The sequence below is a fragment of the Daktulosphaira vitifoliae genome, unplaced genomic scaffold (genome assembly GCF_025091365.1).
Source record: "Daktulosphaira vitifoliae isolate Bord-2020 unplaced genomic scaffold, ASM2509136v1 Scaffold_1, whole genome shotgun sequence".
In the NCBI taxonomy this organism is placed as follows: domain Eukaryota; kingdom Metazoa; phylum Arthropoda; class Insecta; order Hemiptera; family Phylloxeridae; genus Daktulosphaira; species Daktulosphaira vitifoliae.
This window is the reverse complement of record NW_026099572.1, coordinates 38,907,646-38,926,389: the sequence shown is the minus strand read 5'-3', so window position 1 is coordinate 38,926,389 and position 18,744 is coordinate 38,907,646. Positions and strand designations below refer to the sequence as shown.

Genomic DNA, 18,744 nt, shown 5'->3' with positions numbered 1-18,744 from the left:
TATATATATATATTATATATATATAAATTAAAAATTCAACAAAAAATAATTAATCATATAATTCCTTTTAAAATTAATAATGATAAAAATACTTTCAACCTCCCTCTCATAAATTAAACTAAAAATAATTATTTTTATAAAGTATGGATCTTGAAATATAGAACTTACGCAGACATATTTTTTAAGAAAAGTGGGTTTAAAATTGGTTTCATTATATAGGTATAAAAATCTTCTTCACTAAGGTTTGTAACAAAAACTTTATATAATCCAAGACACGGTGAAAGCAAATAAGGCTCATTCAAGCTACTCCACATTGAAATTGACAATTCTTCATATTTACACAAAATCTACACTTAAATAATTATATAATTATTTTATAACGCAAGGCTTATCATATTTTATATGAAAATAATTACTTTTTTAATTCCATACATCGGTGCAATCTCAATTAACATAAAATATTTTATTCTCAATGACCATGAAATTTCTGACATTACAACATCCAATATATAATCTAAATCCTCTAATTCAATACACTTTCTAAATAAAACCACACATTGTTCATGAATTGCAGGTACACTATGTGTCATAAGGCCCATAATAACTTTGTATACATAATGTGATAAATTTGTCCATTGACTTTTCGACATTATAGTTACATATTCTGTTAAATGTTTTAAAGCATCTAATTTTATGCCACAATGACTAAAGCATAAATTAGAAATACATTCAATAGTTTCACTGATATACATCAATTTATCATCAAAATTTAAACATTTTATTGCTCCTATATGTACTTGCAAACAGTATTGATTATAAGCCTCATAAGAAAGTTTGAAGCTCTCATCAAAACAACTAAAATGTATAAAATATGGATACTGTGATTCTATTTCAATAACATTAGTAATAATATTTAATAAATTAATATTATTTTGAGTTCCTTTTAAAGTGTTTTTTATATCTATTTGGTATATTAAAAATAGTATTTGATAGAGAATTTTTGGTAATAATAAATTATAATCAAATGAAAGATTTTTTCTTATTGATATACTACTTATAATTTTACAGTAAATTTTTTTTAATGATTTTTGACATAATTCTTTTGTTTCATAACCATGTGATAAAAATTCTTCAAGCTTTTTTTTTTTAATTAATGATTCAAGAAAAATGTTAACATCCTAAACATAAAATAAAGGAAAAATCAATAAGTTATAATTTTTTTTTTTATTAATTTAATAAACAAAATTAAATTTATCAATTTTCTAAAACATAAAATGCTTAGAGTTAAAAAGATATAAGTTCAATCAAAAATTTTCAAATAATAAAATGTTGCATTTAATAAAAATAATTAATACAACAAAACTAATCATAGGTACTTACATTAAGGTACAGTACATTATTTTGAAGGATATTTTCTTCAATTTTAGAACTTATTTTATTTAAATTAATATTAACTGACATCATTATAAAAGTAATTTGTATTCCTCTGATATGAACTGCAAAAAAATTATAAAATCATGCTAATATATATTAAGAACCTCAAAAAAAGTATTTTAATAATATTTAAATTGTCATTAACTCCATAAATACTCGCTCAATAGTTGTTATTAATCAATCATTTTCTTAATTAGATCATTATCAAATAAATATGATAATTTAGTTTATTATTAGAAGAGTGAGTGGGTATAGTTACTACTTATATATTCAGACTTTATGATCTATTGTATGCAGCCTATACTGAGTTTTATAAAAAAATCTGGTTACTCTTTGATGCCATAAAGGTTTCCAATGTCAACTTCATTTTTTGATATACTACCAGTTGACAAGTTTCTCCCTCACTTATTATGGAAGGGTGAGGGGACCTAATTGATGTTTATAAGCATGTATGATCAATGGTGTGGGTTTTCGCCCTCAATGAATAACTAAGATCGACGATATTGTCATTCTTGTAATCCTTTAGAATCCCTTGCCATACACAAGCTAGTTAATTATGTATTTACCTAAACAAATGGTCCAATAAGAATGGGTGTAATGGCATATTGAACAAAAAAAAGGAAGAAAAAAATTTAGCAAAGTAATACCAAATAGCTTCTAAGCTACGCATCAAAGTTAAAATACAATTCAGTTAAAAAAAATAAGAATACTAATTTTTTCTTTTTATGCTTTCACTTCTCAATTTTCTTGAATTATTGAAACAGATTTCTTATATAATTGTAAAAGAATGCATGAACTTGTAATGAAATTTATTTAAAATAATGACTATTAATAAAGCAAAATATTATCTTGTACTCTATTAATTCTAATAAAAATATTTTATCTAAATTGAATACTATAATAAATAAAATTATGTATTATGTTTAATTATTATTCTTACCAGTTTTTACTATACTAAAACAGTCTTTAAAAGTTATTAAGACTAGTAATTTTTAGAATTATCAATTTTCTTTAAAAGGCTCATAGCTTTTTTTTTCCATCTTTTCTTTAAACTGTAAGTAATTGTACTTTCTATCAAAATGTTTTACCTAAAAGTTTTATTTTTAATATAATCAGAAATAAATCTCAAAAAATCAATTATTGAACACTATTAAACTAGATCAGATACTTATAATGTACAAAGACTAAATTAAAATTATTTTTAATATGCAATATTAAACAAAGTTGACTTGATAAATTAACAAAGACACATGGATGTACAATTCGTACTTGTATTTATGCACTCTGCATTCACTTCATAACCACTCTGTATAGTAATAATATGCTTATAACTTAATAAATATTTATTCTTAAGCTGTTATCAACCCATCAAAAATTTTCAATAAAGCAGCTAAAAAATGGCTATTTTGAAATTTAAAAAAAATATATAAATTTTTTTTCACAGAGAGAAATTATAAAAAATATGCTTATAATCTAGTCGAAACTTTTAACATTATTAAAATATTTTATATATACATAGAATATTTACTGAATCAAGTTATTAGATTTGTTGAAACAAATGCATTTTATTAACCCATCAATTTGTTCAAAATGTTTGTTTTAAAAAGTGTTTTTAATGCTTTTACCAAAACTATTTGATATAACTAGTCGAAAATAATGCTTGAAAAACTTAAGTTTCTTGAACTTGTTAAATAAGGAAACTCAAAAAACCTAAAATTTTAGAGAATAACTAAATCTGCTAGATCTAGTGTCTGACACTTTGTGACTCTTCGGGGATGGTAAGTAAGTTAAAAGTCTAACCCTAATACAAACGAGTTAAACTAAAAATTTTGACAATCTCAAATTCAAAACACCACACAAAAAAAGCTTAAGTTTTTTGATAGCTGGTTTTCTATAAAACCCATATTAAAGGATAAGGGTGGACTGTTGTATTTGATCCAACTTTGAAAAAATATATCATTTTCATTATCAAAGACTTTATAGTCCCATAAGACATATAGTCTAAAATTATTTTTCCAAATAATGCAAAAAAATCCTTCAAAGAGGGGTGGTAATCAAATGGCCAACTAAAAAAATAAAAAAATATACTTGTACCAGACCCCACAAATTGTTCTGTTGATTTGATAAAAGACTATGTTAATTTAGAAAACATTTTGATAAAATAAATAAATAATCAAACATCACATGACAAAGATTTGTCATTGGATGTAATTGTCAAATATTTATTAATATTTTGTTAAAACATTTATGTAAATATAATTAATAAAAACAAAAAAAAAACAATTGTACTATTTAAATATATTAATAATTAAAACCACTACTTATTTACAAGAGTAACCAATGCACATGCAATCATTATACTATCACTTTGCACTTAACGAAAAACATGGATCACATAATAGTTGTCTACTTTAAAAGCTCATCGCCTTATAAGTAAGCTGTTCATAAGTAAGAAAATCTTTTTATATATTCTTAATTAGGATAAAAAACTAAAAAAAAATTTGTTTACTCAATGGGATGAGTAAAATATATTTATGCCAATTTGACCACCATAAATATTTAATTATTTTCTATACACTTTTACTTTTATTTTAAACTTTTATATTTTACTTTTAAGTTTTATCTGATCTAGTCAAAATAGAGTATTTAATATAATTAGTACCCATTGAATAGGACAAGATGATTCATAAACTTTTCTCAAATCCTTACAATTTTCTACTTTTTCATTGTTGATTTTAAGACACTCCCAATAACTATCACGCGATAACCAGCATTTACTTCGTTGACTCTTAGATAAAAATTCTTCTGTATTATTCATTCTACAAAAATATTTAATATGATATAATTAGTTAATAAATTTGTCACAAATCTAAACTGAGTAACCATAAGAAGAAGGATTTATACTATGATGATAGCATGTATTAATATTAATATTTTATCATTTTTTTGGCAAATTTTTAACAAATGATGTTCTTATATAGAAATAACTCCAAATAAAGGGTTATTTTAATATTAAAAATAAATTTGTTGACACTTCCCCATTTAATTAAGCTTTGGGATATAAACTATACATACATCTAAACAATTAGGTAAAAAATATACTTCTAAAACCATTTAGACCATGTCTAAACCATATTATTTTGGATTATAGTTTATTGTTGTAACCAATTGTAATTAAGTGAAATAGCTTATTATCAAATTTATAAAATTAAAACTGCAAAATAATTGCAGTGAAAAAATCTATTATTTCAAAAGTTGACATTAGTTGATGACTCAATCAGGAAATTAAATTATAAACTAAATGACCCATTAATTATGGATTATGTGATATTTAACTTGGAACATAATTTATGGGTGATTATGTATAGGATTATATCTGGAATAAATCTAAAGGTTCTTTTACAGTATTTTTTTTAACTATGTTCATTAGTTGATGAAAAATTAATTATTTGGTTGTAATATCAACAATAACCCCAATAAGGAAAACAATTATGATTATTTTTAAAAATATATGAAAAGAATTAATATCAAATAGAAATTATATTTATTAACTAAAATGACACAATGTCTAAATAAAAATACAATAACAAAAATTTTATAAGAAACATCAACAAGTACTTGATGTCTATATATGTTTAAATTCAAAATAACTACATGAAAGTCTACACGGACTAGTATATATATATAACTAAAAATTAATGTATAACTTAAGAAAGAATTGAAAATCAATTCATTGATTTGACTGGTATGAACTATTATTTTTTAAACCTTACTATATTTAGTTTTTATTTATACGCACAAAGAGAACAAATTTAATTTTTATATACTTAATTTGTAGTTTAAATATATATATTACACTTTAAAATGTACACATAAAATATCGCTAAAATAAAGAAAAATGTCCTCTATAAAATTAAATTTTTATGTAGTTTTAAACATGTGTTTAAAAAGGCTGTTTAAACACAATAAAAAATAATATCACAAGTTGATAAAAGAAAAATAGTGGAACTCGGGTTATGGCGATTGTCACGAATTGGTAATGCTCCGACATTCATATACTCAGACATTGTAAAAAAACTCCGAATACATTTACTCCGACAATGAATACTCCGAATAGGACTATAAATTGATTGCTCCAAATATCGATTATTCGCGAAATCGATTAAAAAATTATCAAATTTCGGAGTAGATGAATATCGTAGCAATATTTATCTGATGGAAAAATATAACCCTTATCACTAATTAATAAATATTAATTATTCGATGCACTTCATGGTCCGGTCCTAGTAATTCGTACAGATTTTCAGGAAACTGATGTTGTTTCTGATGTTTGTATATTTTCTACAACGAACCATGGTATGTTTCGCAGTAAGGTCTTCCCCATAAGTGATACATTATTCAGGCTCGACTTGTATGAGGTGCCCATGAACAAGCCTAGTGTATCCTATTCTAAACCTATTTATCACTACTTCAGAATGTCATATTGTGGATCGAGGAAATACATAAAAACATTTTAATATCCCCTCCAAAATATTACCCTACAAAATATAGTATTTAAATATAATTATTTTCGTCGTGAGAGGGTTCTATTACCCATCACCGATAACAGCGAGAACACTTATTGTCGATAGTTACAGTTTAGCTACGATGCGAAGCTGAGAAGGTATTGGTTTTACTAAGATGTGTTTTTTTTTTTTGTGTCTGTTACCACTTTTTCTCAGCTCTCACCGAACCGATTTCTTTCCACGATACGTCAAAAGATCACAAATCATATCTAGTCGAAGACATTACCCTCAAAAATTGCTATAACTTTTTGAAAAATAACCAAATCAATATAATTTTTTTTTATATAGATGCATGATATCATTACCTTTCATTTGGTATATTTTATATCTGACCTTTTACCTGCCCACAGGGGGGGATTTAAAATGACAACTTTTAGCTTCGATGCAAATCTTTAGATAGTGTTTAATTTTAAAAAATTGAAAAAAATTCCCTCGTTCCCCGTAAATAGGGGAAACCTCCAAAAAAATTACAAATTTAAAAATCGCTAATTTTCGAAATTTTTTCAATTTTTTTTACTTAAAATTGCTATAACTTTTTGAAAAATAACCAAATCAATATAATTTTTTTTTATATAGATGCATGATATTATTACCTTTCATTTGGTATATTTTATATCTGACCTTTTACCTGCCCACAGGGGGGGATTTAAAATGACAACTTTTTCACAAAAAATTAATTTTTTCAACTTGACTTTTGAAAATTTTCCGGAAGGTCTGACACTTTTATATATATCTTAAATTAAAGCTAATGTAATGTACTTTATTATGGAAAAAAAAATGTCGGACTTTATTTTGTCTTCACGGTGAAAATGGCTACCGAATACTATTATTGTATGAAAATTCTCGATTTTATTTTTTACATTTTTAACTTTATAATGCCATAACTTATTGAAAAGTTTTTTTCATTCAACATACATTATCTTAATCAGGATATTAATAAAGAAATAGCAGATCATGTAGCTTTTGGAATAATTCACCAAATTATCAATACCTTTATTTATTAGCTTCGATGCGAAGCTGAGAAGGTATTAATTTCACTATAATGTGTTTTTTTTTTATTTATTTATTTTTTTTTTTTTGTGTCTGAACGCTCAATCTAAGCTCTCGCTGGACCGATTTTGATGAACAATATGTCAAAAGATCACAAATCGTATCTAGTCGAAGACATTACCCTCAAAAATTGCTATAACTTTTTGAAAAATAACCAAATCAATATAATTTTTTTTTATATAGATGCATGATATCATTACCTTTCATTTGGTATATTTTATATCTGACCTTTTACCTGCCCACAGGGGGGGATTTAAAATCACAACTTTTAGCTTCGATGCAAATCTTTAGATAGTGTTTAATTTTAAAAAATTGGTGAATTATTCCAAAAGCTACATAATCTGTTAGTTTCTTATTAATACCCTGATTAAGATAAAGTATGTCGAATGAAAAAGGGATTATTAAAAAATAGTATTTCTCATAGAAAAATTATGTTGATCCATACACTTTTCAATAAGTTATAGCATTATAAAGTTAAAAATAAAATCGAGAATTTTCACCCAATAACAGCATTCGGTAGCCATTTTCACCGTGAAGACAAAATAAAGTCCGACATTTTTTTTCTCCATAATAAAGTACATTACATTTAGCTTTAATTTAAGATATATATAAAAGTGTCAAACCTTGTTGTTCAGACACAAAAAAAAATAAATAAATAAAAATAAAAAAAACACATCATAGTGAAATTAATACCTTCTCAGCTTCACATCGAAGCTAATAAATAAAGGTATAGATAAATAGAAATACTATATAATATTTTTACTTTTATAACTTATAAATATTTATTTATGTACTTAATTTATGATTAAAAGTTTAAAAATATAATTTTAACTTTACATCAGTAAAGTATATGTTGGTGAAGCGGGATTATTAATCGTTAATAAATCGAACGCTCACTTAAATTTATTTTTATAATATTTTTTAATTTGTTTGATTAATGTAATAAATATGAAACTTAACAAACTATAAATATAATTTACAAAATATTTGCTCCGTAATTTTATTTATAATTAACTTAAATCACAATATTTAAATACAAGTATGACTTAGATTAATATTAGAGCGCGTCGCTGATGGTTCAGCGGTGGAACGTACACTGACTAGATTTACAATAAAAGATACATTGCTGACCAGCTAAACAAAGATAAAACACAATATTATAGTGTAACTCGCGCTAACAGTATAGATAAATTTATTATACAATTTAGAATTTATATTTGTATATGAATTTCTTAAGTAAAAATAGTATTTTATTGTAAATCTGTATGTATCAGATTTTTAAAACGCTACATTAAAAAATATACATTTCAGGAAGATTGACATTACAACCCCTATTCTACGTAAATATTATAAGTGCAATTGTAGAATCTGTATGCGTCATTATTATTGCTTTATAGAAAATATAAATTTAATAGTTATAAAAAAGATTAAGTCATCGGAAATTTTGTTCCCCTAGAGATAACTTCAATAGTCCTCATATCTAATACACATAATTATGATTTCTTACTCCTAGTAGGGGATAAGTTTTTAATGATAGTAATTTTAATCACTGTCAAAATTTAATCTATGCTGATTTGACAATGCTGCATTCAAGGTTGTACTGAGGAGTATTCGGCCCTTAGCGATAGAAAAAAATGAGGTCCGCATCCATATGTTTACTTTTTCAAAGAATTATTTTATTTCTACTCATTAATTATTTGGTATAAATTTAATCATTTGGACGAACACTAAATAGATTTTAATTTTATAAACCTATTTTTTTTAGTTATTATAATGTTAATTAACTTAAACTTACCTTAGGATTAATTTAAATTATTCTAGCTATCTAAATATTTTACCATTTATCCGATTATTTATTCATTATAAATATGTTTGAGTAACTATTTATTTTATGTACAAAAAATACATTTTTTTCTCAATCAATCAATAATTATTACTATTCTATGAATAACATAAGTAGTGTTTTCTTAACTCGATTTATTTTATATTTGTGCAATGAAACATGAAAATGCTAGAATTTGTCTGCCATAATAATGATAAATAAACAAACACTAAGCTATTCTGATAATGTATGTTTAAATATTGGGACAGCAATGTTACCTTCGATGCGAGGCTAAGAAAGTTTTTTTTGATGTCTGTCCATGAAAATTCTCATATCTGACTGATCGATTTTTTTGGTTTATACATCATAAGATTCGGATTTTAATTTATTGAAGTTATCAGTGCAACAAATTAAAAAAACGTTTCAATTTTAGAAATTTTAAAAAATATCTCAAAAATTCTATACCTAAAAAATGGCATTTAAAAAAAAAAAAAAATTGTCTGCAATTTAAAAAGCTTATAACTTTTAAACACTGATCTTAATGAAATTTCAATAGGATTCTATATATTACTCAATCGACTTTTTACCAAAATTACAATTTCTCATTTCTTAACTACGATAAAAGTCCTTTTTTTAATATGTTTTATAAATTTGTATGAACATTTTCTAGAATCATACAGTTTATGGTAATAATTGATTAATGGTCAGATCCCACGTATATGCCATTAAATGGATTCTATAACCTAAAAACCTTGTTGAAAAAATATATTTTTTTTAAATTTCATTAATTAATATTAATTTGATCCCATTAAAAATTTGCCTATTCAATTATAAATTAAATACAATTTTCGATGGGTATACTTTTTAGTTTAAGTACTATTCTACTGAAATACAGTTTAAAACACGGTTCGGTTAAAATACATTTCGACAAAAATATGGTTCAATAGTAATATTTTCGGCTATTCTATGCGCCCCTATTTCTATGATTTATTCTGTAAAAGCAATGTTATCTATAGTTTTTGTTTTATGCCAGTATTTTAATAATATTATGATTACAAAAATATTTAACAAAAATATATATTTATATATATAATCAGTCATTCTATTGGTGGTCTTGATATTCCCTCTGTATTCATAATGAGTGCAGGACCCTTACTTGCGGAATTAGACACGTCCCAGTGTTGCGGATAAAGGAACAAATTGTAGATGTACAAATTAGGTTGCGAAATAAACAGTTCCTTCGGTTGGGTCGGACTATAATATGCTGCCGCAGACTGCTAGCTGCTAGGACACTTGTTAGCCTGTAGATATACAGGGTAGATGTAATATAAGCCACTCTGTTAAACTACCTAGGTGAAGGTAACACCAAAAAAAAACTCCTGGCGGCAGGTAAAACGCAGGAAAGGTCGCCCGTAAAAACAGCGATGGAAAGCAGTAATGATAAAAGTTACAGTTACAGGAGTTTTGGAGAATCTAGGATCGGTTGAAGGCCCAAACCGATCTAGAGATTTCAGCATTTCAATCGTCGGATTGGTAAAGCAGGGTCCAGGGGGCGTTTGCGCCCAAGTTGGTGTCGAAGGATACGCTAATCAAGCATTCCGGTGGCCTTAGGTTCACCGAGGTTACTAATGCTGGTTTATACATCTTTCGGGACATGGATGAGAAGTGGTTAAGGTTGAGCGTCGAAAACCACTCGGTCAAGAAGATTGACGAGACTCTAGACTCTGATGTTCTTGCGCAGAGGCCAATTGCTGGAGTGGCACCTGCAGGCTCTCTTATCAAGAAGTTGATGAGGAAAACTAAATGTTGATTTCCCTGGATCAACCCCTAACAAGAAAGGTGTGGCACCTCTTTCATTAATGAGTTGCGGACCCACCCACTTTCCCGGTAACTCAGCGAGAACGGTGGACGTGGGAATTACCGAGAAGAGTGAACTTGTAGAAGATGTCTTTACAATCTAAATAAAAAGTGACCTACTTAATATACAAAAGACGAAATCATAACCTTTTTTTTTTAGGCATTACTTCAAATCGGCCCACGCCATCTCTATTATTCAAATCACCACGTTATGAATCAGTCCGAAATTAATCAAGAGCTGATTCGTAACGTGGTGTGACCCCCTCCCGTTAACCGGATCTCAGAGTAAGAACCGTTAGGGAGGGTTGGCAAAATAACTCACGGAACACAAAAACAAGAATCTAAGCCACCGGCCTAAACCAGCGCCTCAGGTCTTCTTGTGTCAGGCAGCGTGGCTGTCTCTATCTCAGGTGTTCCGCTTCCTCCTTTATCAGTACTCCGAAAAGTCCCGCTCCTGGGCCCTCGCCTCGCACTGGAAATGAGTGTGCAGAGCGCTGTCAGCCTCTCCCAGGCGATCCGAACAGTGGACCTCGGACTCTTGTCTCCAAGGATCTCTAGTTGACAGGTAACCTAATCCACACAAACACAAGTAAGACCTATGCCGCCGAAATTCGCTCGGACCACCACGGGCCCGATTTCCGGCGGCACTTTGTCCTCTGGACGACGGAGGGCATCTAATAATGCGTTTTGCACATCGCTCAACTCTGTCCACTCCTTCACGTCAAGGAGTATGACGGGCGTGGTTATCACCGGATGGTGAACTCACACGTTAGCTCCTTCAAGGAATCTCTAAGGCTGTCAGCCTGGCGCCCGATCCACGGACCTTCAAGAGGATGGCCCCCATACGGGTCCTTCTGGTACCCGCACAGATAGACCCTCAGGGCTTTGAAGTCAACGGCAGCTATTGCGGTCTTGATAACCGTGGCATACCGTTGACCATCCCTGAAGGGGTCTGTTGATATTATTAAACAACACACTGGGTACAGTAATATTATTTAAGATAATAGTTTAATGTATTTTTACTTATGTTAGTATAGTACAAGGTCAAAGGGACACATTCCTTTTACGATTATGTTGTTTTACTCAATGCAGCCTATTGTATACATGTTTTCAGTTCAGTCGTAGTTTCACCGTCTATCGAGTAAAGTGACCAGTTGCCGTTGTACATCACTTATATTATATGTTTTGACATTTTATATTAAATACTATTATAATACGAATAATTTCTAAATCTTTTAATTACATAACCTATTCCATTCAACAGGGTCGATCACTATCGTCTCTGGAGGGATGGCCGTAGTCAAGTCCGATCCATTGTCCAAGCAATCCATTGCCAATGGCCTCCCGGCTATTTCACCGGCGGAAGTGGCTTGATCACTACCACTTCCTGCGTCGCAGTACCAACCCCATGATTGGCTGCAGGAGCCTGCTACGTCTGCTACGTGGACGACACGCTTGTGGTGGCGGAAGGCGCCTCGTCCGAGGAGGCTGGATCTCGTGCGAACTGCGCGCTCAGCGCAGTCACCACCTGGATCCAGCAGGAGGGGAGTAGACTGAGCCTCGTCCTGGATAAGACCGAAGCGGTTTATTGTTTGTGTGTTGTGATTTATGACCCATTTGTGCAAAGTCCTACCCCAACTTTCATGTGGTGCAGCCCGAGCAACTGATTCCATACTGGAGCATAGCCAACGGGAGTAAGTCACCCCGTGTTGTGATTCAGCTCTTTATTATTTTCGGGCTAAATTACAACACGGCTATATGAGTTTTTAAAGACGGCGAATGAATGAAATAACAAACTTAACACAAAACTTTAACATTTATACAAATTAAACACAATATTTAAAATGTCAGTTAATAATGAAAGACATTTTTTCTATGATAAAATGCAATTTAAAAAAAATAAGTACATGAATAATAATATTAATTATTTTTTAAGTAATGAAAATGCAAAAATGTTTTCAAATTTTTTTTTTATTGATCAATTTTGTAATTATTAGAGAAATTGTAGAATATTATTGTATATTATTTGCTCAATAATGTAAAGTTGTACAACGACCTACACCACCGAAACTGTTACCAATTAGAGAGCTTGATTTTTTGCTAATGTTCTCAGCCTAGTGAGCTATCTGTTTTTATATAGTCTGTGACATAGATAAGATAAAACAGTTACAGTTACTGCTAGTCTGCATAGATTAAATACATATAGATAGACCACGCCGTACACAATTTTGGCAGTCCAATTTTATCATGAATGGACGCAGGCGATTATGCTGATAGATAGCGTAAATTTTGAGTGCTTCTATTGGTTGAAATATACGTGGTATTTTAAATCTTTAATAATTATTAAATGAATGTATGATGCACATAATTAAACTGTTATTGTTATACACGTTAATTGCATTTTATGACATAATGTAAGGTTATTTATGATTTTAACTCTTTGTAATTATTTTTCATTGAAATTTTATTTAATTTTTTATTTTAATATTATACTAAGAATCCTTAATAGGACTTTGATATAAAATGTGGTATTACAGTACAAGACTAAACTGTTGGCCTCTAAATATTTTTATAAATTATTTTAAACAGAAAGCAGTGGCAGATAAATTACTTTGTAATTAAGATGAATTGAAAAATCTTTATGATAAAAATCATCATGTGAGCTGTGCCCCAATATCACAAAGCTTTTATATTATACTTATTTTGTATTTGTATTACTATATCAAGATATATAATAATCACATCTAATAGTCCACAATAATAAAATATATTATTATGGACTATTAAATGTACATAAATGGCTTTCTTTTTATTAAGTCCGCTTCAAATATTTAATTTATTTTAGAATAGTATCCCATTAAATTTACCTATGTATGTGGTTATCAATTTAAACAAAATTTTCCAGGGATGCCAAATAATAAGTGGTAAACTGAGTGTTCGAAGTCCAATTTGACAACGCGGATAAGTGTTGTCAGGAAGAGTTAAAATAATAACTAATTATAATATAACATTCACTGATAGAACACTGACCACTGAGAAGATGGAAAAGTCTCCTTTTATATTTACATTGTTCATTAAATAATCATTAAAATATTAATACTATAATACTTTATAGTAATTATAATGTTGCATATAAATTCCTTAAACCTAAAATTTACAAAATAATTATGGGTTCACGACACCATCACCCTTAAAGAGAAATAATATCTAAAATATTATTTCAAAAATTTTAATACATAACACATTTGAGTCACAGTAGGACACAGTAGGATACACCACAAACTGATATAAGTTAATAAAAAACAATAATACATAGAATAAATAATTAATAGTGTTTTCATAAATATAAACATGTAACATATTTTAAATAACATAAATACATAAAATAACCTACTTTGAAATCATGTATTATAAATTCTAAACATTCAGAAATTATGAAAAATATAAAATTTGTTAAAATAAGATATCTGATAATTTGCTTTTATTTTAATTTTTACTTAAAATTATGTTTCTAATCTAATTAATTTATCAAGTCAGTAATACGATACTCAAACACGGTTTTGTATATTTATACATTTTTTTTTTAAATAATAAGAACTATTTTTGTATCTAGCTTTTCTGAAAGGTGTAATTTTATTTTATTCATAAATATAACTTTATAATTTTTTACGAATATATTTATTATGTATCATTTTTTCCACTTAACACATAATATAATTAAGATAGCATAATAACTCAAATAAGTATTAACTTATTGGTTCATTCTTTTTTATAGGTATTAAGTAAATTCTATACTAGTGCCTTTTTAAAAAATATTGTTAATAAATATTTATGACATGTTAAAAATATTTTAAATCATTTGATCTTTTATATAACTCTTATTTTGAACAATTAATTTATAATTTTTATGAAAATAACAAAAAAAGAGTATAAAACAAATCAAACATATATTTATTAACAGACAAAACATAAAATATATATTCCTTTATAAAATTTAGAATTCTAGGCGAGTTCCATGGACTATTTGACTTTCAATGCTACCTTTAAAAGATTTTTTAATTATTTATCAACTTCCTCGTTATGACACATAGGGTATCTGTATTGTTTTATATTAATTGGATGAGCATTAGGAGTAATTATTTTATGTACAATTTGATTAGTATAAGATAGTTTATCACCCGGTAAAATTAATATATCATTAAATTGATTGCATAAATTACACTAGTTTACAAATAAAAAAAAATTTTCTGACCTATGACTTATGATAGTCATTTTTTATGTAAAATCGTCCGCTGAGTCCGAAAATGAAGTCCAAAATACAAAAAGTAGAACAGTTTTTGAGTTATTGTAAAATTAGCGTTTTTCGTGTACCGCGAAAAAACGTTTTCATTATATTCTAAATATCTTTAATTGCATTCAACCGATTTTCATTTTTTTTACATAAAATTAAACAATATTAAATTACCTATAACTTTTATTTTAAACAATTTTTTATTTGACTTTTTTGTCGTTTGCTATCCACGAATTTACCACTGAATTTTTATCATTTTTTTCAAAATGTCAGAAAAAATTCAGAGTTTTACGTAAAATACACCAATAAAAAATAAATTTATCAACAATAATTTTAATAGACNGTTTTACGTAAAATACACCAATAAAAAATAAATTTATCAACAATAATTTCAATAGACGTCATACTCTAATACATAACAAAGAAAATGATATATTATTTTGTAAAATTGATAAAAAAATGAATAAGTTATGTGTAATTGAAAAATAAAACAAATTTCCTAAAATCAGAGTTTTCTAATTCGATGCTATAATTTTTTTTGTAAAATATAGGAAAATTACTCACAATACTACTTTTCAAAACAAAATTTCGATTTTTTAAATAACTTAAGGTTATTTCATATAGTTTTATTGGGACATTTTTAAATTGAGTTAATTTTACAGTTTGGTGGGGTTGTGATAAATTTTCGCATTTAAAAAAAAATGATAATTCTCTAAAAATATTAAGTAATTTTCTATAGAATTAATAAAATTGAAATTGTTTTTGCATGGATTTAAAAAATTATTTTAAATATAGTAAATTTAACATATAATCGATAAAATAAATAATTAAGTTTTACAAAAAAGAAAACAATTATAATTTTCACTATATTTTTTGTAATTAGTTTTATGATAACCAAAGAATAATTTTTATTTAATTAAAAATAGGACGCATTAGTCTTAATATTTCTTTTATATGTTTCATTGTTTTCTCTTATAAGAAACCAATAATAGTCACCCATCATTGTTTCATCCCAAAACCCATAGTAACGACATTCTATATCATTTATTTGTTGATAAAAACGTTCACCATGCTCATCGCTTTCATTTCCAGATTTTCAGGAAAAAATCTAAGTGTGCATGAAGAAAATGTATTTTCATTGACATGTTCACCCCTATTTCCGATAAAATTAAAAATATACATGTTTCTTTTATTCAAAAAATAATAAAATTATAAAATGTACTGTTTACCTATTTTTGAAAAGTTTATCAATAAATCGTCTACTATTTCTCTATAATTTAAAATTTTGAAGTTTCCTAAAAAAGAATATACAACCAAACGAAACGAGTTTGGTTGTAAACGCATCGGACAAATGTGGAAACACAGTTTTCAAATAAGTAAAGGAATTTCCATTTTTATTTAAAGCTTTAACAAAATTTTTAAAAAGTCCAAGTATAATATGTAAAGGTGGCAGGATTATTCTATTTATATTAACAAGAGGATTGAATTTGACATTTTCTTTGCCCACTGTTAAGTTTACTCGATCTGGCCAATATTTTCGTGTTTAATGTTCTTGACGTGCTCGACTATCCCATGTACACAAAAAACACATGTATTTTGTGTATCCTTGTTGCAAGCCAGTTACCATTGCAATGACTTTAAGGTTTGCCCAAATTTTCCAATTGTGTTGATTGTAGTTGATTAGAGAAAGTAATTAGAGATAGCCATTGATTCATACGATTCTTTCATATTTACAGCATGCGCTAATGGAATTGAAAGTTTGATGTTTCCTTTGTGCAGTAAAACTGCTTTCAGAATTAGTTTATTGATATCAAAAAATAAACGCCATTCGGTTGGATCATATGGCTCACCAAATTCTTTAAACAAACCGTAAATGTCGTTACAATAACAAACATTGTTTTTTTTTTTATATAATATTGAGCATAATATTTCTGACGACTTCGGTAAAATGTAACTTTTACTTGTGATTTTAATCAATTTTATTCTTGCAATCTTGACGCCAATAACTCTGATTTTTCCTTTGAGAGTTTCAAATGTCTTATTAAATCATTAAGTTCAGTTTGGGTAAAAAGCTTCGGAATTTTTTCATGTTGAAAACTAATGTCAGTCTTACACTCGGCATGATTACTTGGTTCGGGCGATTCACTATATTCTTTTTTCCTTTTGGAAAAACAGGATATTTAACTGAGAGTGAATGTGGAACTGGTTTTGACATGATGTTTACATTTTAGGAAATTTGTTTTATTTTTCAATCGCGCATAACTTCTTCATTTTTTTATCAATTTTACAAAATAATATATCATTTTCTTTGTTATGTATTAGAGTATGACGTCTATTGAAATTATTGTTGATAAATTTATTTTTTATTGGTGTATTTTACGTAAAACTCTGAATTTTTTCTGACATTTTGAAAAAAATGATAAAAATTCAGTGGTAAATTCGTGGATAGCAAACGACAAAAAAGTCAAATAAAAAATTGTTTAAAATAAAAGTTATAGGTAATTTAATATTGTTTAATTTTATGTAAAAAAAATGAAAATCGGTTGAATGCAATTAAAGATATTTAGAATATAATGAAAACGTTTTTTCGCGGTACACGAAAAACGCTAATTTTACAATAACTCAAAAACTGTTCTACTTTTTGTATTTTGGACTTCATTTTCGGACTCAGCGGACGATTTTACATAAAAAATGACTATCATAAGTCATAGGTCAATTTTGTTGTAAACTAGTGTTATTAATAGACGACTTTTCTTTGCCGTTTAAATTATTTCATTTAAGGTTTTGATTTAAATGAGTTAATCTATTATTATTATTAGTAGTATTAACATTATTACAATTGATAGTATTTACATATTATTTATGAGCACGAAATCTTGTGATAAAAAATCAAATTTAATATTACTTATAGAAATCGAAACATCTTTTTCTGATGTGTTTAAAATCGGTATGATTGCATAATTATCCTTGATTTATGTTATACAACTTCCAATAAAAACATTTTCTTAATTTTATAAGATCATATATATAGCTAGAGATATAATTCCAGTTGTATAATTAGTATGGGTCATTTTTACTTTAATGATAGATTCTGGCAAGCCTAATTTCATGAATTCATGTGACCCTACAAACTTAACACGATTAAAAATAAAATTTAACACTTTTTGAGAGATCGTAAAACAATTGTACTATAGACCACGTAAAAGAGTACGATTTAATAATACGATATCTCGGCGCCAGGATTATATTTGGAATTGCATTAAAAACAGGATGTATTAGCTATGTTTACATCTTATTGTAACACGAATTATCATGCCTATTTTGTATTTTTGTGTTGTTTTTAAAACCTATCAATGTAAAAATATCCAACTAGATAAAAAATCTTCCCTATTTCATAATCACTATTCATATTTTCACTAGAATACTGAAGACTAAGATCCCTTTTGCGTGTTTTACCATTTAATATATTTATTTGTATTATTATCTGTATAATTATAATTATAATTATAACAATGAGTACACAACGTGGAAATAAGTGTATTTTTTTAATTGCGGTAAAAACATATCTTAACTTCTTATTTTATCATTTTTAGTGATCTGAACTTCGGTTAAAATTGCTTTATTTGTTTGAATATTTTTTTCTAAAATATTTGTTTTTAAAATTTTTATATTTTAAATTATATTTTATATTTTAATTTATATATTATTAAAATTTGTTTTTTTTT

At 27.1% G+C, this 18,744-nt stretch overlaps 1 protein-coding gene across 3 annotated transcripts in view; it reads right to left on the bottom strand.

The window, feature by feature from the left end:
* Positions 1-2,516, bottom strand: part of LOC126903844 (uncharacterized) — a 12,047-nt gene extending 9,531 nt beyond the window's left edge. Inside the window, exons 1-4 of one of the 3 annotated variants that reach the window (XM_050682361.1) lie at positions 2,375-2,516; positions 1,381-1,496; positions 417-855; positions 169-347 (exon numbers count right to left, since the gene is read on the bottom strand). In XM_050682361.1, coding sequence (XP_050538318.1) covers positions 169-347; positions 417-855; positions 1,381-1,397 — 635 coding nt within the window. In that variant the 5' untranslated portion in view covers positions 1,398-1,496; positions 2,375-2,516. Of the gene's footprint in view, positions 1-168; positions 353-416; positions 856-1,066; positions 1,179-1,380; positions 1,497-2,374 lie in introns of those variants that run through there. The other 2 variants (XM_050682352.1, XM_050682367.1) reach the window with 2 other exon arrangements.
* Between the last annotated feature and the right edge of the window lie 16,228 nt (positions 2,517-18,744).